At 42.5% G+C, this 27,171-nt stretch overlaps 1 protein-coding gene across 3 annotated transcripts; it reads right to left on the reverse strand.

The window, feature by feature from the left end:
- Positions 1-3,361: 3,361 nt before the first annotated feature.
- On the reverse strand, positions 3,362-25,549 carry mvp (major vault protein). Of its 3 annotated transcripts, XR_013504958.1 has the most exons (18): positions 25,406-25,549; positions 20,745-20,919; positions 17,981-18,176; positions 16,285-16,411; positions 15,429-15,560; positions 14,704-14,798; positions 13,164-13,400; positions 12,747-12,872; positions 10,272-10,487; positions 9,406-9,641; positions 9,116-9,313; positions 8,264-8,408; positions 7,904-8,115; positions 7,163-7,279; positions 6,515-6,641; positions 5,394-5,582; positions 4,235-4,449; positions 3,362-4,175 (listed from the first exon to the last, which is right to left on the reverse strand). XR_013504958.1 is itself a non-coding variant. In XM_071894316.2 (17 exons), exons 2-17 carry the CDS (start codon positions 20,909-20,911, stop codon positions 4,324-4,326), a joined length of 2,646 nt encoding a protein of 881 aa, XP_071750417.1. In that variant the 5' UTR covers positions 20,912-20,919; positions 25,406-25,549; the 3' UTR covers positions 3,362-4,323. The 3 variants fall into 3 exon arrangements, 2 of the variants coding, with proteins under 2 accessions (XP_071750417.1, XP_078140535.1); XM_071894316.2 differs by having other exon boundaries at positions 3,362-4,449; XM_078284409.1 differs by lacking the exon at positions 25,406-25,549 and adding an exon at positions 25,328-25,384 and having other exon boundaries at positions 3,362-4,449.
- Between the last annotated feature and the right edge of the window lie 1,622 nt (positions 25,550-27,171).

Consider the following 27,171-nt stretch of genomic DNA (forward strand, 5'->3'; position numbering starts at 1 on the left):
GTGTCATGGGTTTATAAGGGATTTATTCATGGGTTGATGCACAGAGACTCTAGTAATTAAAGGATTTTTCATGCCTTTTGAGCAGGTTTACAGGTCTATTAAGTGGAAATTAATGGAAAAGTTCCTGTCTCCCTGACTTTTTCATTAAATTAGAAAGGAGTCAAGATTAAGGGGGTGTTAAGGAGGTTTCGATGGGATCTCCTCCATTAATAACTCCCTTAATTAATTTTAAGACAAGGGTGGAAACTGTTCATCAATGGCCTATGTTCCGCAAGGAATACAAAGTCCTAAGTAAGTAATTCATTTTAAGGGGAATTTGCATGAATTAAGGGGTGATTTCATGTAAATTAATGAAAATGTAAGGTTATTTAAGGGATTACTGGTTTGTAGAGTAATGGTACGTTTTTGAAGAAATTGCAATTGGAGAACCATTTTCTGAACAGATTAGATACTTCAGAGGTTTAACACCTATGTGGGATGATGCAGTGTCCCAAAAACAAAGTGAGAATCCACAGCAAAAAAGTCCCATTTATCCAACTTGTAATTACCACCAGGAGGTTGATGTGAACGTTTTTTCCCCAGTCGGCAGGTCGTATTTACCGTAATTCTGATATGACCTGAACGCAGCATTAGCATGAGCAGTGATAGCAACCATGGCTGAACAGACAAAGAAAGGAGCGCCACCTACAGGAACTCAACCTGCATCAACAGAAAATACAAGCCCCGCCCACACTGTTTGATTGACAGGTGATCTCTGGGAAGTGCAGTGCAGAAACACCACAGTGATGAGGCTGAGCAACAAAGATGGAGACAAAAAAAAACAACAACAACAACAGAAAAACAAGAATCTCATAGATTACCAAGTTTGGAAATCAAAGCATCAAAATTTCTGCGCAAAATGTCTTAATGGACACACACACACACACACACACACACACACACACAAATGTACGTATAAAAACAATGAATTGGTGTGAGTTTTATAACAGGACTTATTTACAGCACAGTATTACTAATAGCAGCACAGCACAACATTGCAGACATGCAAAGATAATTTTAAAAAAAGCAGTAAATTGCCCTATCAGATTGATGACGTGTATTTGGCTGTTTGTACATTAGATAAAACCACCCGGCATTTAAGGCCATTTCATCACACTTAGTTACTGAACTTAGTTAATGGCTTTAAAGGATGCAATATATAATCAAACAAAAAGCACAGAGTGGTTTAGAAATGGTACATAGCTATATCAGTGAGATGAGTAGGCTTATAATATAATAATAGGCTTATAATTCTGACTCGAGAAATATGAATATGACAACACACACCTATGCATGCATGTGCTCACACACACACACACACACACTCTCACTCTCTCTCTCTCTCTCTCACCTATTGTGCTAACAAATACAGAATTTGGCCCTATCTGGTGGACAACAATGATCATTGCACCATAAAGAACATACCTGGGTGCTGAGTCCAAATTGATGATGTTGTAGTTTTAATCTTTTTAATGGAGAGAAAAGCTCAAGTAAAACTCACAATAAATATATGTGGAGGCCATCAGGGGAAAAAAGACATCAGGGAGCATTCCGGACCAATGTTCCCTCTAAGCTGATAGTCTAGTGACCTACACCTAATAATCTATCACCAAACAAAAATATTTTTTCAGTCATAAACAAACGTTTTCCCCAGAAATTATAGGCCTAAATGTATTTATATAAGCTTTAAAAAAATTGTAAGTTTGAAAGTTTTGGTGATAGATGATATTAGATGCAGGGACTTTGCCATAGCTTAGGGTTTAGGCCTATGTGTGTATTTTCTATTATGTAAATTCTCCAATGAGATCAAAAGACCATTTATCAGTATGTAAATATTACAGGCAACATTAATCTCAACCCGTGGCAGTTAGGTAACACTGTATAACAGCAGCACACCAACCTGTCTGGATGATCACACGCCTCAGTGCAGCCAGGAACCTGTCAGCCTCCATAACACACAACACACTTCACCTGAGGAACGTGTCACTTTCACTTAGCCAGGTAAACACTGAGGAAAATATTAGAGAGCGTTTCTTTCATACAGGACTGCTCGTCAGGACACAATCCATCAGAGATCATTCTCTGATGGAAGGATGACGGTTAGCACAAACATCAGATATCACCAGGCAGTGCCGTCCTCCTCTGATATGATGCAGTTTGTTTGATTATATTTATTGTTGAATTGATCAATACTACACTGGTTGTCTATGGGAAGACCTTAAAGCAGTGATTCTCAACCTTTTTAATATCAAGGACCCCAAATTCAGTCCACATTAGAGCCACAGACCCCCATTTGATGAGATTTTGTCTCTCTGACCCAAATCTGAGAATATTTTTATTGTCAGATATGATTTTGTCCAGAACTCCATGACTGTCTGTATTGCAGGTAGAGAGATAACAGAGAAACTATGATCAAAACGGTCATTCTTCTACATTCTCTAACTGTGTTAACTTCTTGTAAATGAAATAATGCTGAAGTTTAACGATTCATCAGTTTGCTGGGGACCCCCTGGACCCCACGTTGAGAACCACTGCCTTAAAGGACTACAGCGGCTTTTTGGGAGTTTGGCCCATTGGTCTCCTCACCCAAAATCTGACAAGAGGATTGGCACCAAAATCATCTCTTTGTCTCTGGTAGTTAGCTCTGTCCGGTGTGCATGCTAACGCTTTAGCATATATTGTGTTAAGTGATTGTAGGCGACTAGCATTATCCTGAAAGTGAGGAAAAGAGATAGTTAGTTCATTTTAATTTACATGTCTAAACCTGCCTGGCTGTGGACCTGCTTTCCTGCTAGACTTCGAGTAAAACTTGTTTTGTGACACAGCAAGTGAGCGAAGTTAGTCACACAGATAAAGGTTTATGTGCTGTTGAGGCATAATGGACTTCACTAATGATGAAGACTGAAGTTATGAATCTATAAACCACAGAATAAGAAGCAATACCAACTTTGGATTACTAAAAAGGTTTCTTATCATACTTTGGATAATGCTAATCACCTGTTACTTAACATACTGTTTGCTAAAGCGTTAGTTCTGTCTGGTGCATGCTATCTACCAGAGACACAGGGATTAGTCTGGCTTTCACTGGAGAGTTTTAGTGTCCCATGATGGTCTAAATGTTGTTTCAGAGGCTTTTCCACCCTGACAAGAATACAATTCTGGGGGAAAATACTGAATACTTGCCTTTTTGAATGGTCATGAATGGTCGAATAATGGTATCTATAGGCGGCTTTAATCCAAAAATATGGGAAAAAGATGTCATGAAAAAAATTACTCTGTGAATGTGTGCATGATGCATGTTCATAAACTTCAGAAGAGCGAATACGTGGACAGCAGCACTTTAATGGGCTTAGAAGCACAGTATGTAGAAAGGACAGCACTCTGGAAGGAAAAGAAAGGGAATCCAAATCTCCCATTTTCTCACAATATTATTGCACAGAAACAGAATGTCTAACATCAGCTATTTTTTGTAAACATTAGCAGGGTCAAGCTTCCAGCACACTCATCCGTCAGTTCTATTTCTTTCTTAGTGCAAAGCAGAAACAGGGTTTCTTTGGCTATCTTGAGTAGTAAGTAAAGGCTTACAGGAGAGCAGGACAGGACAGGAAAGTCGTCTTTTAGGCACAAGTCTTCATTCTTTGTAGCACAGCTCCCTTTATTCTGTTCCCCATCCCATGGCACGTCCTCGTAGTCGGGAATTTGTCCAAAAGTAAATCCCTGAATCTTGCTTTTTAGAGCTCAGGCATTTCATGTCACACGCAAAAAAAAAAAAAAAAATCAGAGGTCTGTCGTTCCTCTCTGACTACAGCTAGTAAATATGTTTTTTTTTATTATTATTATTATATCAGATGTTCACTGTGGTCTAGAAAACCTTCAGTGAAACCTGCCTGTCCCTGCCTAAAAGAGTTTCATTCAGTTTTAGTGTCCCATGATGGTCTAAATGCTGTTTCAGAGGCTTTTTTCACCTTGACGAAGGAAGAAGAAAACTCTGGGAGAATTATAATTTTAGGTCATATTTTTGGCATGAAAATGGTCAAATTTGAACAAAAAATATCGGCTAGTTTCAATAGAAAAATATCAGTATCGGTCTTCGAAAACGCACATCAGTCGAACCCTAGTGGTGATGTGTGATGTCACTAGTCTTATGCCTTCGTCTAAACAGTCAGTTAACACACAGTCTTCCGGTCATTACTACAAGAAGAGACAGGATTTACTTTTGGACAGTTTCCCCTGTTTCCCCTCTATGTCACCCTCCGTTCCCCCTCCTCTTCCTCCTCCTCCTCCTCACTGGCCCTGGCCCGGGCCCGGCAGCGCCCCCAGCAGGCCGTTGGCTGTGGTGAAGAGGTTGATGGGCGACGATCCGTCTGTGATGAGGGTCGACTTCAACCCCAGAGACTGCAGCAGTTTGACCTGGAGGAGGGAGGAGGGAGGAGGGAGGAGGGAGGAGGGAGGAGGAGGGGGGAGGGAGGAGGGAGGAGGGAGGAGGGAGGAGGGGGGAGGGGGGAGGAGGGAGAGGAACCATGAGATTGGATGTTTGAGCCCTGAAATAAATGCATATATATACAAAAATACAGGATGTCTGAAGAGTCTGGAACTACATCGAGAATCAAAACTGCTTGTCAGAAGTGGGATTCAAACCCACATCCTGTTTATACAGGTTAAGCTGCTCAAGAAAGCAGAACCTAAAAATATTTCAAAATGCTTTGTTCACCATTCAAAATCATATTTTTACTGAGACTGGTCTTTCTGGTGGAATTAAGAGATTAAGGGTTCCTCTCCAATTTGTAATTGAAATGTGACTTGAAATTGGTGTAATTCAAATTCAATGTGCAAAAAGTACAGGGTAGAAACATTTAAAATTAAATTTAATGAAAGCGAATTAATTTGCTTTATAAAAGGAAAATAGGGGGTTCCTATCAAAATAGTAATTGAAATTCAACTTGAAATTGGTGTAAATTCATTAAAACTTTGTGCATTTGGATGTGTATTGTGTTTTAGTGGGACCCCAGGAAGAATAGCTGGCACCCTTGTGTACAGCTAATGGGGATCCTTATCAATAAACAAAAACTATTTATGGTGGAAATGCAGAAAATACATGCAGAGTTTGGAACAATAAATGTATAGTGAAAATGTTGCAGAAGTGTTGCGAATAGAAATGCAACTTGAAATGAGTGTAATTCAATATGCAAACTGCAACATGTTCCTCTGCGCTCCCTCCCTCCCTCCCTCCCTCCCTCGCTCCCTCCCTCCCTCCCTCCCTCCCTCGCTCCCTCCCTCCCTCCCTCCCTCCCTCCCTCCAGAGCAGCAGCCCAGCAGCAGCAGCAGCAGCCCAGCAGCAGCAGCAGCAGCAGTACCTGCAGCTCGGGCCCGGCTCTGGCCATCTCCTTCAGCGTGTCGCTGCCCAGACTCTCCACCAGCTGGCTGAAGCGCTGGCTCTCCATCTGGGCCAGACGCTCCTGCTTCTCCACCTCCAGGCGGTCCATCTCCTTCTTATAGCTCAGCTCCTGCTCCCGAGCCTTGGACAGCCGCTGCAGCTCCGCCTCCTGCACACACACACACACACACACACACACACACAGGTTTGCATCAGTATACTTGTCCATCCATCAATACATTAATTTGGTGACCAGATGGCGACCAGCTGACAGCTCTACCTCTCTCTTCCCCCGAGTTGTGACTTCAGGTCTGATGAAACAACTACAAAGTTTGATCATGGACCTTCAGCCCAAAGTGGTCTGGTACCATGTGTACTTATGCACCTCCTTATGTTTGAATATGGTGTTTATGGACAGTTCATGACTAACAAAGAAGTCCAATAACAACACGCTCAGGTTCACATCAGGGAGGCCATTCCTCCAAATCACACCCCAAACACTATTTCTAAACCCTTGTTAGTGTTTTAGAGGGAATTTTGGCTAAATTACATTGTTATTTTAATGTTCAGTTTCCTCTAGCAATAAGGGTTAGACTGATATATGAGGTATTATTATTTTCCTGGGTTTCAATGCGTTTCAGATGCTTTTCCTTCTGACAAGAATAACACATGAAAATGATGAAAATGCTCAAAAAAGATACTAAATATTGCCTATCAGCAGCTTCATTCCATAAATATCGGTATCAGTGCCGGCCTTCAGAAACCCATATCTGTGCAAGCTTCGTTCAAATGTGGGATGCAGTGCTAAAAACTTTCTTTGGATACTTTATTGTAATAAAAACAGTATTTTTAAAAAGGCGTGTTCGTGGTTTAGAGGAAAATCTGGCGTGACACCGTTATTTTAATGTCCTGCGTTCTCTGTAATTACTGAATGAATACAGAGGAAGCACTGCAGTAATGTAAAGACAAACAAACAGTCACACACACACACAAACCTACAACACACACACACACACACACACACACACACACACACACACACACACACACACACACACACACACACACACACACACACACACAGGGGGGTTCAGTACGTACGGCCTCGATCCTCTGGGCCTCAGCCTTCAGTTTGGCCTCGTTGACCGCCGCCTCCCCCTGAATACGAGCCGCCTCCGCCCGGGACTGAGCTTCAGCCTTGGCAGCTCCTGTGCTCTCCACCGCAGCACTGCACACACACACACACACACACACACACACACACACACACACACACACACAGTCAGGATTGGGAGGCAGCCATATCCACTATTACTTATTACTGATTACACATTACTGATTACTGATCATTAATGATAATTACTCATTTTCAAAAGTTTCCTGTGTGTAAATATCTTATGAAAGCATGAATACTCATTCCCAAAATATTGTCACATTATTGATATTGAGGTATTTGGTCTAAAATATTGTGATATTTGATTTTGTCAATATCGCCCAGCACTATGATGTAGTATATGATGTGTAGTATGTATTTGGTGTAGTAAACAATGCGTATGAAGTATGTATATGACCTAGTACAGGATGTATTTGATATGTACAGTATGTAGTATGTATATGTATGATGTAGTATGGTATATGATGGTATATAAAACCCTTTGAGATGCTTGTGATAAAAGGCTCTATAATAAACAAGACTGGACTGCTGCTGCCCCTCCAGTCCTCCCGGTTCCCCAGCAGGTCTGTGTTCACCTGAGAGCCTCCAGCTCCAGCAGCTCCTTCCTGGCTCTTTCAGCCTCGGCCTGGTCGGTGATCCGCTGCCTCTCCAGCTTCCCCCGGGCCTCCTGCTCCAGCCGCTCCGCCTCATGGCTGCACACACAGACAGAAGAAGGCCAACTTTATTGAGCTTTCTATCTTCAGTAAACAATATACTGGTTGTATGACCTCTCAAATCCTTAGTAACATAGATCTGCTTGCTCAGGTCACTTGGTTCTGAAACAACATCTACACAGCCTGCCATTCAACTGAAAAACACTGATTTAACAAACCTTACATCTCCCACACCCAATATCTTGGCAACTAATCTTGTATCCTTCATGTCTAATGTTTATCAAACCTAATTAAAGAAAATTAAACCTGTCATTAAATAGGACCTCTAATAAGTGGATTTAAGACATTTTAAGGCCTTAATATTAGACAATTTAAGACTTTTTCAGATCTTTTAAGGACCTGCAGATGTAAGTTCTTTAACCACATGGTCCTTTAAGAGAAAAAAATATATTTATATTAAATATAATTGATTTTGTTAACATTGGTGGTTATTTTCTTATGATGATTACTGACTGGAGGCAAGAGTTTACCCACTTTTTGATTTACCACTACATCACTGGTTACATGCCAATCACCACTATTACAAAATGTAGGCGAAGCACTGCTGTATGTGTGTGTGTATGTGTATGTGTGTGTGTGTGTGTGTGTGTGTGTGTCTCGGACCGTGCGGCGGCCTCCTGGGAGTTGGTGGTGATCTCGATGGCGAGCTGGACGCTCTTCTGCAGGGCGTCACGGGTGCGCTGGTCGACGGGCTCCACGGACTGGATGTCCACGCTGCTGATCACCAGGTTGTTCTGGTTGAAGCGCAGGCTGGGCCGCACCGCCAGCTTCTCATCGAAGCCGAACACCGCCGAGCAGATGATCCGGTTCGAGTTCTGGACGCAAACGCACAGAAAAGGTCTGAGATTGTTGACCAGGGTTTTTCTGTGACTTTCCATAACTAAGTCAGAGCGCTTAAGACAAAATCGGATCAAATTTGGGTGCGTTTCAGGGACCGCTTAATCTCTATTGGTCAAGACAAACCTTGTGGAAGTCGTCAAACTGCACCGAGGCAACGGCTCCTCTGACCCGGGAAGCGATGGCTTTGCAGGCGTCGCCCACAAAGTCCGGCACTGAAAACAGAGCCGCCGCCTGGGCAGATTCTGTCGGAGTCTTCAGATCAAAGTGCCTGAACAGAGCAAGAGAAGAAGACAGATAGAAGACAAAGAGAGAAGAAGAGGGGTGAAGTTTGGAGATGTTGGAACGGCAAACAATTTGGAGACGTCTGTGAAAGAGTGAGTGAAAGAAACGTGAAAGAATAAACTTACAGATGAGGAGAAATGCATGTCTGTGTTGGTGTGTGTTTTGTGTGTTTCTGTAGGTTTGCAGGTGAATTAAACTTGAAAACCCAGCCAATGTCCTTTTGATAAATCGTTAGGAGCCACACTTAGATATAATCCACCAAGCAGCACTTTATTTCACTACCACCCCCCACAGTGTATTTTGGTTGTAAGAGATTGTGGGAATAACAGGCAAACCAATTCAACAAGTTGAAATTTTACTGAGATAACTGCTTCTTATGAAAGAAGCGCTTTAACATCTGAACTTCTCCGTTCATTATGATCTTGTTTGGGATTGTGGATGTGTTTGTGTTTTTTATGTATCATGACTATTTGTTGTGGCTTTAGTGTTTCATTGTATATTTTTATTGTGAACTGAACTGAATTGAATTCCTCAGTCCATTAGATGCACGCCAAATTGAAGGCTCCTAACAATTCGTATGAGGTCTTGAATGAACTTCTATCAGGTATTTACGGTTACCAGAATGCAAAGCAACAACAAACTGGCAGATTTATTTTTCTCCACACAAAGTACAGCGGCGTGTCGTGGTTTTACCAGTTGTAGGACAGCTGCAGCTGCAGCCGGGCGTGGTCGGCCGTCTCGATGGTGATGATGTCGGTGAAGAAGTCGGGCCCCAGCAGGAGGCAGACGGCCTTGATGACGTTGGCTCTCTTGGGTTTGTCCCCCGACAGCGACAGCACGGTGAACTGCTCGTCCGGCCCCAGCATCACCATCTCCGGCCCGAACACCACCCTGCCAACCGGACACAGTGAGGACTTCATCTGCCACCTCCCCATCCATCCATCCACCAATCCCTCCCTCCCAACATGAATCCCGAATCCTACCTGGCTCTCTTCTCCCTGTAGTCGTAGACCTGGACGGCGGCGTTGTGTGGCACCCGGTAGGCGACCACCCTGGTCTTGTCCCGCTGCTTGCCGGCCGCCGGCCTGCTGCGGTCCGAGCGGTCGGCCAGCGGGTCGTGGGGCGAAGCCAGCAGGTTCTCCACGTTCTGAGGCAGCTCCTTCTCCCACAGCTCCTCGTCCTGCGTCAGCATGTAGGTGTGGCCGATCACCGCCCGCACCTGGAGGGGAACGTTACGATCAGACAGACCGTCTCAGTAGCCGTGTGATGAAAGGCTATTAAAAGTCAATTTCTTTGTTGCAGTAATGCGATTATTTTTTTCAGTAACGAGGGATTACAATTTCAAATACAGTAATTACATTACAGTTACTAATCCCAGTAATCTGCTGCGTTACTTAAACCTGAACCCCCTTCAACCTTTTCTTTTCCTCTCCTTTGAAAGATTTTTTTTTTCAAAATCCCGGTTTGGTGTTTTCGTCATATGTATAAAAAGCAAAACAAAAGATGGAGGATGAGGGAGAGACACAGACTTTCAGCAGCTGTCTATTACTTTTAATTTATCTCAGTCAAGGATGCAAAGAACATTCTGGTCCGTTGTAAACTTTGTCTGGCAGCAAAACGCTTTCCACAGCGAAAAACACAACATCCAATTTATCAAAGCTTCTAATACACAACAAAACAAAGTGAAACTCAGGGAACTAATTACTGCTGCTGTTGACGAATTAGTACAGTAATGTGATTAATTTTTTTAAATGAGTAACAAGTAATTGATTTTCTGAGTGACTAGTAAGCAGATGATATGCTGTCAGCACCCGCCGGTCAAAAGGCAGCTTAGGCCCAGAACACCCACCTTTCCCGTCTTCATGTCCCGGACGTAAATGCCCTCGTTCTCGTCCAGCGGGATGGCATGGCGCTTCAGCACCACCTCCACGGCGCCGGGGGGGACGTACTCGATGGGGCCGCGCAGCATCCAGCGGTCCCCGGGCCGCCGGAGGACGCCGCTCCTCCGCGAGCGCTTGGCCCTCTCCTCCATCGGCTCCTCCTCCTCCTCCTCCTCCTCGTCGTGCTGGCAGAGAGAACGGGGGAGAGAGACGAGGACGAGGGAGAGAAGGGTTAGCGTGGCGATGCACTGGAGCAAGGGAGGCGGAGGGGGAGGGGGAGGGGGAGGGGGAGGAGGAGGAGGGGGAGGAGGAAGGGCTGGACATGGAGGAGAGGGGGTTGGAGAGAGGCACTGAGGGACAGAAGGAGAGAGGAAAAAGTGAGAAGTGGGGAAAGTGAGGGAGAGGTTTAAGAGATTGAGCCACAGAGGGAGGAGGATAGAAGGGGTTGGGAGAGTGATTATGAATGGACATGGTGTCAGGAGAGCAGATGGGGGATGGAGGGGACAGGAAAAGAGGACAAGAAGGGAGAGAAGAAGAAGAAGAGAACAGAGTCGGGGTAGAATGGGTTAGCCAAGTTAGGAAAGGAGGATGGTGCAGCGAAGGACAGAAAAACCTCATTCCTCATTAAACATCTCTTACTCTCTCTCTGATTGTCTATGCTCGTCTCCCTGAGTAGTTGCATTACCAGTAAAGACGTTTTGGATGGTTCTCACTAGGCTTGGGCCGATATTCAATATTCGTGAATATCGCGATATTTTCCGCAAACTATTGAATATTGGTATCGAAAAAAATTGTCATTGTATTTCAAGTGGGTTCCATTGTTTCCTCCAATGCTTGAATAGTAAGATCAAATTTCTAGAAGAAGAAGAAGAAATTTAGAAGAACAACAAAATACCCCCCCAAAAACAGAAAAAACAAAACAAAAAAAACCCCTGATAATATCGTATATCGCGATATTTTGGCAGGACAGCATCGCAATATTAAATTTTGGATATCGCCCGAGCCTAGTTCTCACATTGAAAGGGAGGCTGCAGCATTTTATGGTTGAGGATTAGTTTTAGGTCTGAGGTTGGGGTTAGATTTAGTTAGGTTGGGTAGGCATGTAGCAGTGAGGGTTAAGGTTAGATCTGGAATGTAGTCAGATTTTGTGTGTGTGCATTCCTCTTCTTGTGAGCAGCCGGTTGCACCAGACAAGCCGTCCAGACCAGTACAGTACAAATGTGTTTAGGCTCAAGGTTGTTTTCCCAGTCAGCAGCCCTTCCCTCCCTGCATGCCTGTCTACTCCATCACCTCCTCCTCCTCCTCCTCCTCCACACAGAGACACGAGAAAACAGTGAGCAGAGGAAAGAAAGCAAGCAAAGACGCTGAATACCGTTAAATCAAAATAAAACAAATCATCATCTCTCTTCCATCTTCTCTCCAATGCACTGAACTATCCATCCCTCCTTCCTCCCACTGCATCTCCTCCTCCTCACTTCACCTCCCTCCTCACCAGCTCACCCTGATCTCACACAAATACGTGAAATGAACACGACTTGTTAACCCCGAATTCTGTGTTTGTCTGCAGTAGCAGTTTAGTAGTACTGTAGTACTTTGGTAGCGGCTGTCCATCCAGATATTTTGTTGGATGCAAAGAAACATGGTGCTCTATTTGTGTCTGGATGTTGGCAGCGGTCATGTTGAACGCACTCTGTGAAGGAGTGAGTCATTTATTTCCCTTTGATTCCAGACTTTTTAGATGGTGAAACCCTGCATTACAACAAGGTTAATCACCATTTTCTGGGAGTTAACACATCACTGACTGACATGGGAGCAGTGTTTTGCAGAACTGGCGAGCCTACTTTGTTCAAAAAAGAATTACGATCCTGTAGTTGTTGGTGCCAACTTCCACATACTGTAACTGCCATGGGAACTTGATTGCTTTATTGCCATTGTTTTCCAACCGGACGTCTCCTCCAGAGGTGGGGGCAGACACAGTCAGACACATTTTTAATTGTTTGAGACTTGACTTGATGCATGAAGAGAAGACTTGAGACTTGACTTGGGTTCTGGTGACTTGGGACTTGACTTTGATGACTTGAAAAGGTTTCTAAAGTCTTGGCTTGAGATCTTGTGTTAATGTAAATGTGTAAATGACTTAGATTGAAAGTGATGAGATTTGTTCCAGCAGACGACTGAATTTAAATTCTGTTTTCTGAATTTGTATGGAATGATTGAATTTATTGAAGTTGAAACTGATTATAGAAATCAAACTCATGATGCTCTTACCAAGTTTTTATCCTATTAAAACTAGATATTCAGTTTTCTTTAAGATATTAAATTGATACTGGACTCTTGATTTGTTCTGACTTGACTTGCTGTTCTACATTTAGTCTTGGGACCTGACTTGAGACTTGTGCCTCAAGACTTGGGACTTGACTTGGTCACCCCTCTGCTCTGCTCACCTGCTCGGTGTCGTTGAAGGCCTCCACGGCCCGCAGCACCAGGCCCTCCTCCTCTGACAACACATACACATCCTGGATGCCTTGTTCAAGATGCTCTCCAGGCTGCAGGAAGAACGAACGCTCACCCTGACAGAGAGAGAGAGAGAGAGAGGCAGGTTGGAGGGGCAGGACTGTAAAAAAAAATCTGTGATGGTTTTATTGGTTGGAGATTTTATTTACGCCTCCTGCAGCAGCACGAGGTCACCATGAAAGATACTCTTTTCCTAGATTTCCAGGAAGTAAAAGTAATGGGAGCCTAACCCTACATAATTACATCCACTATGTCCATCTATGCATTGAATGATTTTGCAGAATGATTTCATATGAAGAACACCAGTAAATTCAGTTTAATCCAGACTGGGGCTTGGTCCTCCTCACCTTCACCACCCTCTTCTGGCCCAGCTGAGGTTTTCCGTCCAGTCCCACGGGGTCCAGGATCACGCAGTACTGCCGGCTGCTCATAGTCGTCACGTTGACCACGCCCACCACCTCCTCGGCCACGGAGGGGATGTGAGCCTCCCTGTCGGCCATGGTGACGAGCCACTCCTCCCCCGTGCGCCGGTCCCGCCCGCCGGCGTCCTTGAAGGGCCGCAGAGCGCGAACGTGCAGCGCTTTCTGACGAGACACAGGGAGACGGGGAGGGAGGACGTAGATGAGATGGAAAGCGGGAAGAAAGACAAGAAAGACGCCACAATAATACATTCTACTGTTATACAGAGGGTGCACTTGTTTTAGGGCGACGATGTGCGGGCTGGGTGGAGTTTGCGCTCGTTTTAAAACAGGCAATCCTGGTGGCAGTGAATTCAATTCAATGACCAAATGTCAAAAAGAGCATCAAAAGAAACATTCAAAGTCCAGTTCATTATTTCCAGAGTTGTTAAGGTAGGATTTTTTCATACTGTTTTCATATTTGTTTCATTTGTGTGTAAACATGTAAAGTGGGCGTGAATTCTTAGAATGGGAAAAGTTACATGCTACCTAATCTCGCATAGTCACACCTGCATGTAAAACAAATGGAGATAATGAGACCTTGTGGAACCAAGGGCAGCAATTTGATTGGCTCCGAGTTTGAAAACACACGACACGCCCCAGAAACGACACTTCTGGTTCGTCTTTCTGTCCGGGTAGAAACAATTTTCCTTTGTAGTTTAGCTACGATAAAATACGGATTTAAACGTATTATTATTATTATTGTATTATTATTACTATTATTATTATTATAGTATTATCGTATATAGTATTATCTCAACATCGAGTCAATGAAGCATTTACAGCCTCTTAGCTTGAAGACTCTGCTCCAAAACAGAGATGTATTGGCGTGTTTACCAGCAGGCTGCGGTGAAAGCTTGAGTTATCAGACCTGGCCAACAGCCTGTGATGCATTATGGGAGAGAGAAATCTCTAGTTTTAGCAGTCTGTCCTCACATCAATAATGGTGGAACAGATAGCCGCTCTAAAGGTTAAAGGGATTGATTGATTGATTGATTGCTGCTTAAAGTTCAGAGGAAGACGCAAAAATAAGGAGTGGGGAATGTTCTGTTGTCTTTGGGACTGGCTGCTAGTAGGAAACACACAGGTGAGCAGCAGCAGGCTCCGCCCACAGCAAATTGGTTTGCTCTGCTTGAATGAGTTTTAGACGGAGGTGTGGCTGTGCGAGATTAGAGGCCACCTAAACTGGACTAACTACAGCAGGCTAAATTAAACATTCAGCGATCTGTCATGTTTAGGTGTGGGTGTGTTTTGCTGCACCCTGTGGCTTTTTATGCAACCGGTTGCGGCAGTTACACCGCGCCCTTTTCCAGTGTTCACCTGTCACATGACCGGGAGGGGAGCGGGCGCTCTTAAACAAGCGCACTGCCGTGTTAACTGATCACTTATCAGTCAGACCAGAGGGAGACAAAGCAAAGGGTTCAGTCACCTTGTCAGTGAGGATGAAGGCGTTCACAATGTCAATGACCTCTTCATGAGCTCCTGGGAGATACGCTCCCACCTTCCTCACAAGCCACTCCTCACCTGGAAGACACACACACACACACACACGCACACACACACACACACACACACACACAGGTTGGTTTGTGTGAATAAAATGACAGCCATTGGCGAAAAAAAAAGCATCTTTTAGCCTGGTTTGGACAATACAATCATATTTGTTTCTATTCTACTGTGTGTTGTTTATGTTTTCATGTCACAGACCCCCAAATAGACACACCTGATGCTGCCGTTTGATAAAATTTTGTCCCAGAGACCCATTTTGGAAGATTTTTGCTGTTGTCGATTTAGTACTGAATTGTCTAAACTCTATGTGGGAGAGTCAGTAGCAGTGAGAGTGAAGCCTGTGATTACAGTACTCATAATTTCTAATGAATTCAGTTACAGTGAAATTAAACTAGTCCTACTTTTTTCCAAGACCCAAATTTTAGAAGCACTGGTCTAGCATACCAGTGACTAGGGAACAGATAATAACTGGTATACTATGCAAGTCAAATGTCTTGTGATTGATATGATAAATTCGTTTTTAAAGTAATTGAAGCATATTACAGTACTGTTTTTAAAGTTTTCATCTTTTTAATATTCATTGAGATAATATTGAATATCGAGATAATTTCGGTCAAGTGAGTTTTCCTATGGGCGTCAGCGTACCGGTGACCCTGCGGACGCCTCCTCGGTCCACGCCCTCCTTGCGGGCCCTCAGCCGGATCGCCTGGTTCTCCCGGATCACAGTGGCCTTGATGGTCTCCAGCACCGCCACCTCCTTCCTGGGGATGTAGGTGCCTGTCGGGGTCAAAGGTCACGCATTATTTTTCTCATTATCTCCTTCTGAAATTAGATTATCTGACAAAATTACGGCTGGAATGAAAGTAAAACTCACTGTCGATGATTATTTTAAATTGTTAGCTAACTTCATACATTTTCTTACAAATTAGCATTATTTTAGATGTTAAAACCCGTTTTATTTTGAAATACTGAGCAGTGAACAACTATTTTCTGAAATGAATATAAAATGTTTTAGAATGAAACTAAATTGTTAAATGAATCTAATCATGAAGTCACAGTAACACAAGGCAGGCCATGTTTTAGACTAGTGTTAGACGGGTGTATTGGTTTGTTTATATATTGGTTATATATTGTATTTATTAAAAATCAGATATCAGCCAGTCGGTGTGGTTTCTCTGATATGATGGAGGTTTCTCCACCAGCCAGTCAATATGTTTTTATTCTTACCATTTTTATATCAGATGTCTGACCAGAGAAACCATTCCAGTGTGTTGTGGGAGGATTTTACTCAAAACTGCTTCATCCTGCCTTAAAGAGCTGCTAACACACCTACGAGAATTTCATTAGTCTGGCTTTCAGTGGAGAGTTTTAGTGTCCCATGATGGTCTAAATGCTAAAATCTTGGGAAAACACTGAGTACTTGTAACGTTTTGGGGAATTTCTGCGAACACAAACGAATTTCCAGGGAGAGAGACTACAGAGTGTGTTGTTGAAGACGCACCCGGCCCTTCGAACAGCCACTCGTCTCCCGCCACTCTCTTCTCTCCTCCTCCCTCCTCCTCGAAGTCCAGCAGGGCCTGCAGACGCAGAGCGGTGTCCGGATACACGATCTGCAGAGGCGTCACGTCCTGAGAGACAGAGATGGGGGTGGGGGGTGGGGGTGGTGATTAGAAACATGGAGGAACAACAGCAGAGAGAGCAGAGAGGCTGCACAGACTGATGCTGCACAGACAGTATCTGTAGCATCAATATCGGCACTGATGCAGTTCCCCAGTAAACCAAATGAATAGATCAGCAAATTAATATATCAGTGTCCGGATATTGATATATTAAGGACACTCTGTTTTAAATTGGCACAATATAAAACTTTTCCAATACAAGAAAAATTGTGTCCCAACTTGAAAATGCAGAAATGCTGCTGTTTGTGAAGTTTATAGGCAGAGCAGCTATTGTTCAGAAGAGGAACCTTGGTTATGCAGCTAAATGTCATTCTGCTTTATTAGACCAAACCTACTGTCCTTTATCTGTGAAGAAGCTGTTTCTATCTGTTAATCTACTCTGAATAATCTGTTTCTATCTGTTAATCTACTCTGAATAATCTGTTTCTATCTGTTAATCTACTCTGAATAATATGTTTTTATATCTGTTAATCTACTCTGAATAATCTGTTTTTATATCTGTTTATCTATTCTGAATAAACTGTTTTTATCTGTTAATCTACTCTGAATAATCTGTTTTTATATCTGTTTATCTATTCTGAATAATCTGTTTCTATCTGTTAATCTACTCTGAATAATCTGTTTCTATCTGTTTATCTATTCTGAATAAACTGTTTTTATCTGTTAATCTACTCTGAATAATCTGTTTTTATATCTGTTTATCTATTCTGAATAAACTGTTTTTATCTGTTAATCTACTCTGAATAATCTGTTTTTATATCTGTTTATCTATTCTGAATAATCTGTTTCTATCTGTTAATCTACTCTGAATAATCTGTTTTTATATCTGTTTATCTATTCTGAATAAGATGCTTTTATCTGTTAATCTATTCTGAATAAGATGTTTTTATCTGTTAATCTATTCTGAATAAGATGTTTTTATCTGTTAATCTATTCTGAATAAGATGTTTTTAGCTGTTAATCTATTCTGAATAAACTGTTTTTAGCTGTTAATCTATTCTGAATAAGATGCTTTTATCTGTTAATCTATTCTGAATAAATTGTTTTTAGCTGTTAATCTATTCTGAATAAACTGTTTTTAGCTGTTAATCTATTCTGAATAAGCTGAGAGTCCATCAATAAACTGTCTGCTATATTCTCTATCCTATGTATCCTATTTGCTATTTTATGATTTGATTTCTTTCACTGAGGATTATTATTCAGTGCATAATTTGATCAAATGAATAAAGGAACGCAATTGATGCACTTGTAGAATAAATGACTGTAAATGGAGTCGTACTTGGATCAGTACTCGTATCGGCCAATCTACTTCATGATGTACTCTGTACCCAGATTGGTTTTGGAAAACTGGTATCAGGTCTGGTCTGGCATCCGGCCTATAATGTTAAAGGCTAAAGCAACGCTAACAAACTTTTATTGACCCTTTGTTTGCCCAAGGAAGGCTGACAGAGGCCGAGAACATTGGCAGCAGCTCTTCAGACTTTGGAGAGCGCTTCCCTGCTGTCAAAACCAACCCACCTGCTGGACCTCCTCTCCCGGGTAGAGGGGGAACGGGTCCTGCGTCAGACGGATCTCTAGGTCGGCATGGCGAAGTTTGGCCTGACCGGATTGGTCGAAGAGGACCTGGCCGTTATCGTCGTGGGCGACAGGGTTGGCGACCACGCAGTAGTGACGTGGAGGCACCATGATCATACGAGCCGGGGGGAACAGCACTCTGGGAAAGGAACAGGAGCGTTGAGATGCACAGTATCCCATGATGTCACACTAGTGATGTCACGCGTTATGGTGATTGTAATCAAGTGACAGCCACAGCCAATGAGCTGTGTATATGGTAAAGTACCGTATTGGTAGGAAATGCAGGTGACATCATGGGGATACTATGAATACACCGCTCATTGGCTGCGGCTGTCATTTAATTAAAATCACCTGTTATTTTCCAACCAAGATGGCCGTGTGGTGATGGAACAGAATACTATGAACAGGATCGGGTCACATAAAGTTCACACTTGAGCATATTCTGAGCATAAATATGTTTGTTTATGTTTTGAGCACTTGAGCATATTTTTTCTAATTCCCATTTTGGGAATTGGATACAATTGGGTAGCTTTCTTGTGTAATTGTACTTGGATAATTTTCTTTACATCAGGTATTTTGCTTCTACTGATGTACTGTATGTTTTGACTGATGTGTCACATTTCGCTGCATTTTAAATCGCATCTCTTAAGTACAAATTTTGGCGGAGCATCGCATCAGAAACTGGTCAATTTAGTTGTGATGAGTGAAGGAAACACAGATCCAGATTAGGCCTTGACCTCTTTATTTTACATTTCTGAAAACACTGTTGCAGTATGTTGGTGAAGAATGCATTAGCTATTTTTTTACACCAGTAAATCTACTGTGACTCAGGTAAAATTTCAGCAAAGTGACAGTATTTCCACTTAAGTTAAGTATTTTGGTACTCTTTCCACCATTGGACATTGGACAGTGCAGTCAAACGAATCGACTGTTATGACAGCTAAACATGATTTTCCATGTATTCTCAGGTTGTCCAGCTGTACTTACATTAGTAAAGTCTGTAAACCTGGAAGGAAAACAGACCTGTACTTTAAGTCATGATGCATTCAAGTTACAAAAAGCTCACTTTCCGTATGCAAAGGCAAACTCTGCAAGAATCTATGAATAGAACAAAATGTATCCGGCCAAATCGATTCTGAAAACAAGGCATCATCACCTGGTTTGCTTACACTCAACACTTTTGAAAACCCCACTGTTAACCCGTTTGTTTCTGTTTGCATCGGTGATAAAACCAGAGTGTTTATGTGTGTGTGTGTGTGTGCGCAGGTAAATGTGTGTGTGTACATAAGTGAGTGATTGCGTAAGTAAATCGGTGTGTCCACAGAGACACTACTGTCCTGTGAGGGTAAAGGTGCCATAACACACTGATGGGTGTGTGTGACTCTGTAGTCAAGGAGACAACAGACTGTTTGGTCAAAGTGGACTTGATAACATATTGATCCAACAGTTCACTCAGAGCTACAAGACAATAAGAAAACGTTCTACGGTATTTGATCCATAGCTTTCCTGTCAATGAAAACAGAAGATAGGTTTTGTAGTGGAAATTATATTATACCATTCTATTTCTCTCTGCATTAAGCACTGTCTTATTCCTCTGTTTTCCACTGGCTTGAGATGAAGTCTACTGTGTCAAGACAACCCTGGAAAGCCAGTGAAAACCGGTTTATTCACAGAAACTTCTTATCACAGAAACTTATGATAAGGATGGGCCAAGCTTTTGCAGCTGGGCTCCACTTTAAGAGAGAAGACAAACTCTTGGTTTGGGCTCTTTGCTTCACACACTCGGTGGGTGAGCATTGCGCCTTGCTTGCAAGCAATAAAAACGACAAAAGGACAACTCTACTCTCCAAGTCTCTTTTATTACAGAAAAATCATTAACCCTACTGGCTTCCTATATGAATTCCTAACAATGACTAGAACCTCCTTCACTGTAACCTGATCACCTTTATAAAGACCTGAATGCAGCGGGTGTGAAAGTGGATCTGCATCACTGAAGAAATGGAAGAAACGCTCCAACTTTGAAGCGTCAGCAGCACCGGCGTCTCTGCTCCACGACAGGTAACATTACAGTATCACATTATCTGTCTGTTGGCCCAGTAGTTCATACTGTGTCTGTACGCGTCTTCACAGATGCTTACAGTCATGTGTTAGAGGGCATTTTTGGATTTTGTGAGTAAGTGTTTCCTAACCCCAGTCATGGATTCCTGTCACCTACTTCTCAAACAGAAAAGCCTGATTAAAAACATGCATGATGCCCTTTTGTCTCAAAAACACTTCTTCATCTAGCACTTGTCACATTGTGGTGATAAAATCAAGAACTGGCATTTCAGTTGACCCAAATAAAGTTACCTATAGCATTGCTTGCATTCCCCTTTGAAACCAGCCACAAGCTCGCCACAAGCTAGCAACACTGTTAACAAGCCGCATTTAGGTAACTGAAGAGCAGAACAGAAACTTTCTCCCCCCAGTGTGAGACGTGGGGGAGGAACAACAGCTTCAAGTTAAAAATGTCAAAGTACCCCTTGTCTTTTTTTAATGGACCTGGGACTTGGAGGGGAAATAATTCCCTTCACCACAGAAGAGAACACATCAGTGTGCGAGTTATTCTCTATTTCTCTAACATCCCCTCGAGTTTTATTCTCTTCTACTCCATCTTCCAGGCGGTATCTTTATCTCCACCCCCCCACCCCCCCCCCCACCCCCTGACCTCTCATTGTCCTGGCGGATGTAGGTGAGCGGCCCGATCTCCACGCGGGCGATGTTGGTGTTCTGGTCCAGCACATGGATGTAGTGGTGCGGCGGGATGCGGATGATCGACGAGTCCATCAGCGCCTCGAACTCCGGCCCGCGGTTTCCTCCCTTCTTGGACATCATTCAGCAGTCTGGAGGACAGAGAGCAGAGGCTTGTCTCACTCATGATAAACCTGACATGTAAACCTGACAAGAGGCTGAAAAAGATGCAGAGTTAGAGTAGAATTCAGCAGACAAATACAGTGACAGTAGAACAGGTAGAAACCCTAATAATCCTAATAATGCTGTAATCCACACTTTTTCCCCCAGTACTTTTAAATCATACATTCTACCTAACATGTTCTAGTGTTGAAACAGTTGCTGGTGCATGTTCATATAACCCTTTTATTTGCCATATCCTTGTTTATACTCTATTTTTCTGTTTTTATTCCATTTTCTTTGCTGTATCTTATCAATTTGCTGCTGCCATCACCCAATCTTTCATCTTATCTCAAAAATAAATCGCATAAAACCCCCGTCTGGAAAATATCTTTCAAGAGCAACTAAACTCCAAACCCAAATCTGCACCACAGATCAGCCAATAGCAGACGAGGCAATTTCAGTAGCTTTTTAATGCTTTTTTAACATTAGGTGTCAGGCTTTACACAGATTTGGGTTTGGGGTTTAGTTGCTCTTGAAAGCATGTTTTCCAGACAGGGTTTCATGCGATTTATTTGTAAGATAAGATGAAACTTAAACGATCCCTGTGTGGGATTGCAGCAAATAATAAGAAATAACAGCAAAGAAAAATAGAGTCTGGCCAGAGGATGTCAGGCTGTGAGGAGTTAAGAGATCCTGAGCTGCAGCTGGGAGCCTGAACTAGCTGAGTAATCAATTAATCCCATTCTAAACCTGAGAGCGTACGAGTGTAGGGGAAGGAAAATAGGGTTTATGATGCTCTTCGTATGCATTCGATCGATAACCCGGCGGAGTAATTCTGCATCATCTGGAGCCGTGCCGCGGCTGGCAGCTGAGGCAGGAGGAGAAAGCTTTACAGTAATCAAGGAGAGATGGTAGAAAAAAAGCAAGTTCAGGTCTCTCTCTGCTTTCAAAAAGACAATAAAAAGACAATAGTTGCAAATGTCTCCAAGATGGAAAAACAAAGTCTGGCAGCTTTTCCTCACGTTGCTCAGGGTGTAAACAAAGAAAATCCCTAAAGGCTGAATGTGTAGAGAAAGCTGGGATAAAAAACAACAACCTCGCTTTTTTTTTTCTGAATTTAGCTGGAAAAGGAAATCTGATCCTTAACGATGAACCGTCTAGGAGCGGCATGCAGCGGTGATGTCACTGTGATGTCATCGTGAGATTATCTCAAGAAGAAAAGTGGCTTTTCACTGGACTTTTGTACTGAATGATCCTTTGCCAGACAAAAACGGCAGACACTCCCTTCAGGAACGCACATGCTAACTTAACACACCTACTGCGTCAACAAATCTGAGGTTCACACACTCAGCAGTTAACACACACACACACACACACACACGGGCCAACACTGGGGAATGTTGCTTTTAATAGTACCTTGTCTTTATGTAAACAGTCTAACAATCTGTCAAATGAAACAACCTCATGACAAGAAATTCACACAATCTGTTACAACAAAGAACAATCTATTAAAACCAAAGTATAAACCAAACGGAGAATATACATGAAGAAGAAATAATATTCCAAAAGCTACAAAGAGTTGCTACGTGGGTGATCACATGGAATAAAAATACTTTTATCCCAGTCTGTGAACTAGAAAACGGAAATGCTCTTAATATGAAAAGGTGCTTTGAGTAGCATTTTATTACATCAATAAATCAATAACACATTAACTTTAAGACAGTAGTAATCAAACGAGAGCATCGCTGAGAGGACTGGCAGCCTCTACTCTGCATTTTTTTTATGTTGTGTGACACCGAGTCGGATCTGGAGGGAAATCTGCTGGATCGCTTTACGGCACAAAACAGGAAGAGGTTCTGTTCTTCCAGAGCAAACGGAGCTAAAGCTGAAAGAGTTTCTGGCAGCAGATTGTGGAAGGAGTAGGGATGGCACAATAACCGGTATTACTATATTTATCGCGGTAAAAAAACCACTTAAAAACAGTTACGACCACAGCAATAACCGCGGCTCTCATCTTTCATCATTGATGTTTTATTTTGCTCTCTAATAAATGTTGTATTCATGTTGCTGCCTGAGTTAAAGTGGATGCAGACCAGTAGCACATTTTTTGTGACGCATTTGACTTTATTTTAGATGCTGTTATTTGGATTTTATATTTGTGTTGTTTAAAACTATCCTTACAGTTTCTATAAGCTAAACCAGCATTTCATAATTTTGTAAATCATAAATTCGTGTTTTAAGTAATTGAAGCATATTACAGTATTGTTTTTAAAGTTTTCATGGTTTCAATAAGGGGGGGGGGGTTCAGGAAGCAATGGGGGTTTATGGGAAATGTGGTCTTAATTTTGAGAAACAGGCTGCCAATCGTCTCCAACGTGGCCTTATAAGTTTGCGGTAATTAAAACAAAGGTGTCACAGTGATTTACTGATGTTGAAAAGTGGTTCATGCAGCAGCTCTTTGCAGCGTTCTACTTTATGGCAGTTCAGAGAGTGTGGTGGGTGTGTGGTAAACCAAGCAACTGTCGAGGTGAGTTGTTTACTTGTGTTCAAGTTCAAGTGTAGCTGCTTGTACTTCCATCCCTATGAGGACCAAATGTCCTCACAAGGATAGCAAGATGAGGAAAATCCTCCCATGTGAGGACATTTTGCTGGTCTTCACTTCTACTAGGGGCTCGTTTAGGATTTGGGGGGTTTAGTCTTAAAGGAATACACCAAGTTTTTGCCAGATTGGCCTGTTGGTCAATTTACCGGTCAAGTGTTGAGAACATAGACGCCAAAATCATTTTTCATCCATCCAATAGTTCAGAAAATTAACCTCGCTACATCAGCAGTATTGCGTTAATGAAAATTATGAATCTACAGGCCATATAATAACGATTACTAACAACTTTTTATGACTAAAAGGTTCTTTGGTGGTGCCATCACCATCACCTGATGTCACCATGGATCAGCCAATAGCAGATGGCGATGTCAGCAGCATGCTTTTACCATTAGGTGTCAGGCTGCCTTTGACAGCTGATTCTCAACTTTTTTCATATCAAGGACCCCTAATTTTGTCCACATTAGAGCCACGGACCCCTATTTGATGACATTTTTTCTCTCAGACCCAAATCTAAGAATATTTTTTATTATTAGATATGATTTTGTCAAGTATTCCATGTATTGTAGGTAGAGAGATAACAGTGAAACTCTGATCAAAATAGTCATTCTTCCACATTCTCTAATTGTGTTAACTTATTGTAAATTAAATAATGGTGAAGTTTAACAATTTATCAGTTTGCTGGGGACCCCCTGGAACCCCCTCAAGGACCCCTGGTGGTCCCCGGGACCCCACGTTGAGAACCACTGGATTAGGGAATGTGTGTATTCAATGGAAGGTCCTCACAAGTATAACAATACAAACAGGTTTATGAGAAAGAGCCCCAATCTGAGCCGGACATTCAAGACAAAAACAACGCAGAGCCAGCAGAGAGGAAGGGAAAATGTAGTCAAGTAGGAAAATGTCTTCTGTATGCAAATGTAAAAAAAGGGAGGAACCTTTACTGTCCACTGAACATTATAAACAGTATTGTTAGGGCAAAGTACGTCAGCTGGGCCCAGCCTCTGTAATGGGATACCAGCATCAGACTGGACTGGGCTGTTGTCTCTGTAGGCCTATTATCAGGAAATAGTCTCCATAGAGTCCAGCCCCTTTAATAACTACTGTAAAACAATACACTCCATTTTGTCTCTCTCTAAATCCTCAACAGCGTTTAGCCAAGACGAAAATATAGATTAATTTTAGGCAATAATTAAATTCACTGATCACTTCTTTACCTGAGTAAGGTTGTGGGAAAAAAAAAAACCTATTATCCTTTTCAAGCTCTGTCCTTTGATAAGCTACAGGAAAAAATCAAATGCAGGGCGTAGTCAGAGACTTTTACTTGTCGACATCATGAAGCAAATGTTTCAGCCGTTGCTAGCCCTGATACATTCCGTTCTCTTGTAAGGAGAGACAGAGTAACGCAGAACTCCATTAAAAATCCTGGCAGTTTGTTGTTGCCTTGCTTATCGCCTAAGGTACACAACTGGAAGAAGATGACTTTTGACATTTTACTAACTGACAAGAGGTGATCTTCAATACGGCATGCATCCGATGCACCAAGCAGCACTTAAAGTTCAACTTTTAGAATTTCTTCACTCTGCATTGCTATCGCCTTTCATTGCGTATTTTGGCGAAAGAAGACTGTGCGAATAACAGGCGAACCACTTATAAAAGTTGAGATTTTGTTGAAACGAGCGCTGCTTCGTGTATTGGATGTATGCCGAATTGAAGACTGGGTGATAGTTATTCAGACAAGATCTTAAGATGTGTTCTACCAGGCATGTTCCTCTGTTGACAAACAAGGAAGCAGTAACCTTTCAGATTGTGACTGGAGTTCGGCTCCCTCCCTACAGCAGGGGTTAATTAGTGGCTTGGTTCAGACTGATCCCTACCTTCCTTGTCCTCCTGGTGCTCGGCAGCAGCTACTGGGAGGCAAACAGCTCGGTCCCCAGTCAGGCGGCTTCTGACTTCTGACTCGGGTTTTTACAGTGGATTTAAGCCTTTGGGGCAACTGGGGCAACTGGGGCAACTGGAGTGGGCGTATCTCGATGTGATCCCGGAAGAAGGATCATGTGGTTTCCCAGACTACAGCTGCGTCATGCTTCGCAGAGTTAGCCAGGATAAGACCAGAAGCTGGACGATGCAGCCTCCAACGTAAAAGCATCACTCACTCAAAAACCCCTTTGCAACCACATATTCGTCAATAAGGGTTTTATTTTGAAAGCTACAACCGGACGTTTTCTTCATTCTTACTCTGGTTAACTTGATACTTTTTCCTGCGCACCGTGCGGACCTGCAGTTTTATCAAAGCTGCGGATGGCGTTTTATACGCCATATAAAAAACGGTACTGTTAACCACAGCTGTGTGCAACCGTCTTGGTTTCAATTTAAAAAAAAAAAAAATCTTAAGATGGGCCCGTAAATGTGCCATTAAAATAAGAACTGGCAAATCAAGTTTATTTCCAGCACGCTTCACAAACAGGATTTGTCACAAAGTGTTAGTTATCTAAACACTTTTATTTACCATCAGGACGCGGAGAAAAGCGAATCACACCCCACCCGAAACATAAACCAAACCCATTCATTTTAAACCTGAAATGTCCTTAATTATCCATTAAAAATAACACAACTGTAAAAAAGGTAAGGGTATCATGGGTTTTTAGGGAATCTTTTATGCGGTTTACAGGGTTATGAATGAGTAATTAATGGAAAGTTCCTGTCTCCCTGGATCTTTCATTATATTAGAAAGTAAAGTCAAAACATAAGGGGGTGTTTAAGGGGTTTTTCGACTGGGTCTCCTGCATTAATAACTCCCTTAACTCATTTCAATGGGATTTTACATGACTTAAGGAGTGAAATAATGTAAATGTAAGGTTATTTTAAGACAGTATAGTGGTTCGTAGTTTCAGCTGACAGTTGTGTTAATTGCTGACAGTGAAGCAGCAGGTGAGGGACGGGCTCAGTGTCTTGCTCCAGGACACTTCGGCAGGAGACAAGGCTGCTGGTTGTAGTGAGGACTCGGTCTGCACGGGACCGTCCAGATCCAGTTACGGGACAGTGACGCCCGGACAGAGGATCTGCACTTTGAATGAAGGTGATTACAGGTGAAAACTGATGTCAGCAAACCGCGTGTCACGTGATCGCCAGGCCAGTTTCCAACATGAATCATCACAAACACCGCTGGCCATGAAAAGGAGAGATCAAATAACTTGTTAAACTGTTTGACGCCAGTAGACCCCATCATTTACCCCCCACTGCCCCCGAGGGACAATTATACCGCCGCTCATGACGTCATTCACACGCAAAGGCACGCGGAATAAGCTATGCCTCCCTTGTTTCCAATGTTAAGCTTTATATTGTCTCTGGACGCTACATGTTCTCTTGTTTTTGTGTTGGGTTTTTTTTCCTGCATGTGAGCTGACGCAGATTTGGAGGCTCCTAATGTGTTTTTCTAATCTGAAATTTAAATTATATAGTGCAATAACCCGGACAATAAAGTAGAGTAACCCTTTAAATTACAGGCCTTTCATTGCAATGACTGGAAATAACTAAGTAATTTCCAAGTAAAATAGATGTAGACTAATAACTCTTAATAAAATAGTAAAATAGGTAAAATAGATATAACATTGATATAAATAAGTCTTTATAGCATTAGAAT

The sequence above is a fragment of the Centroberyx gerrardi genome, chromosome 7, assembly GCF_048128805.1.
Source record: "Centroberyx gerrardi isolate f3 chromosome 7, fCenGer3.hap1.cur.20231027, whole genome shotgun sequence".
Classification (NCBI taxonomy): domain Eukaryota; kingdom Metazoa; phylum Chordata; class Actinopteri; order Beryciformes; family Berycidae; genus Centroberyx; species Centroberyx gerrardi.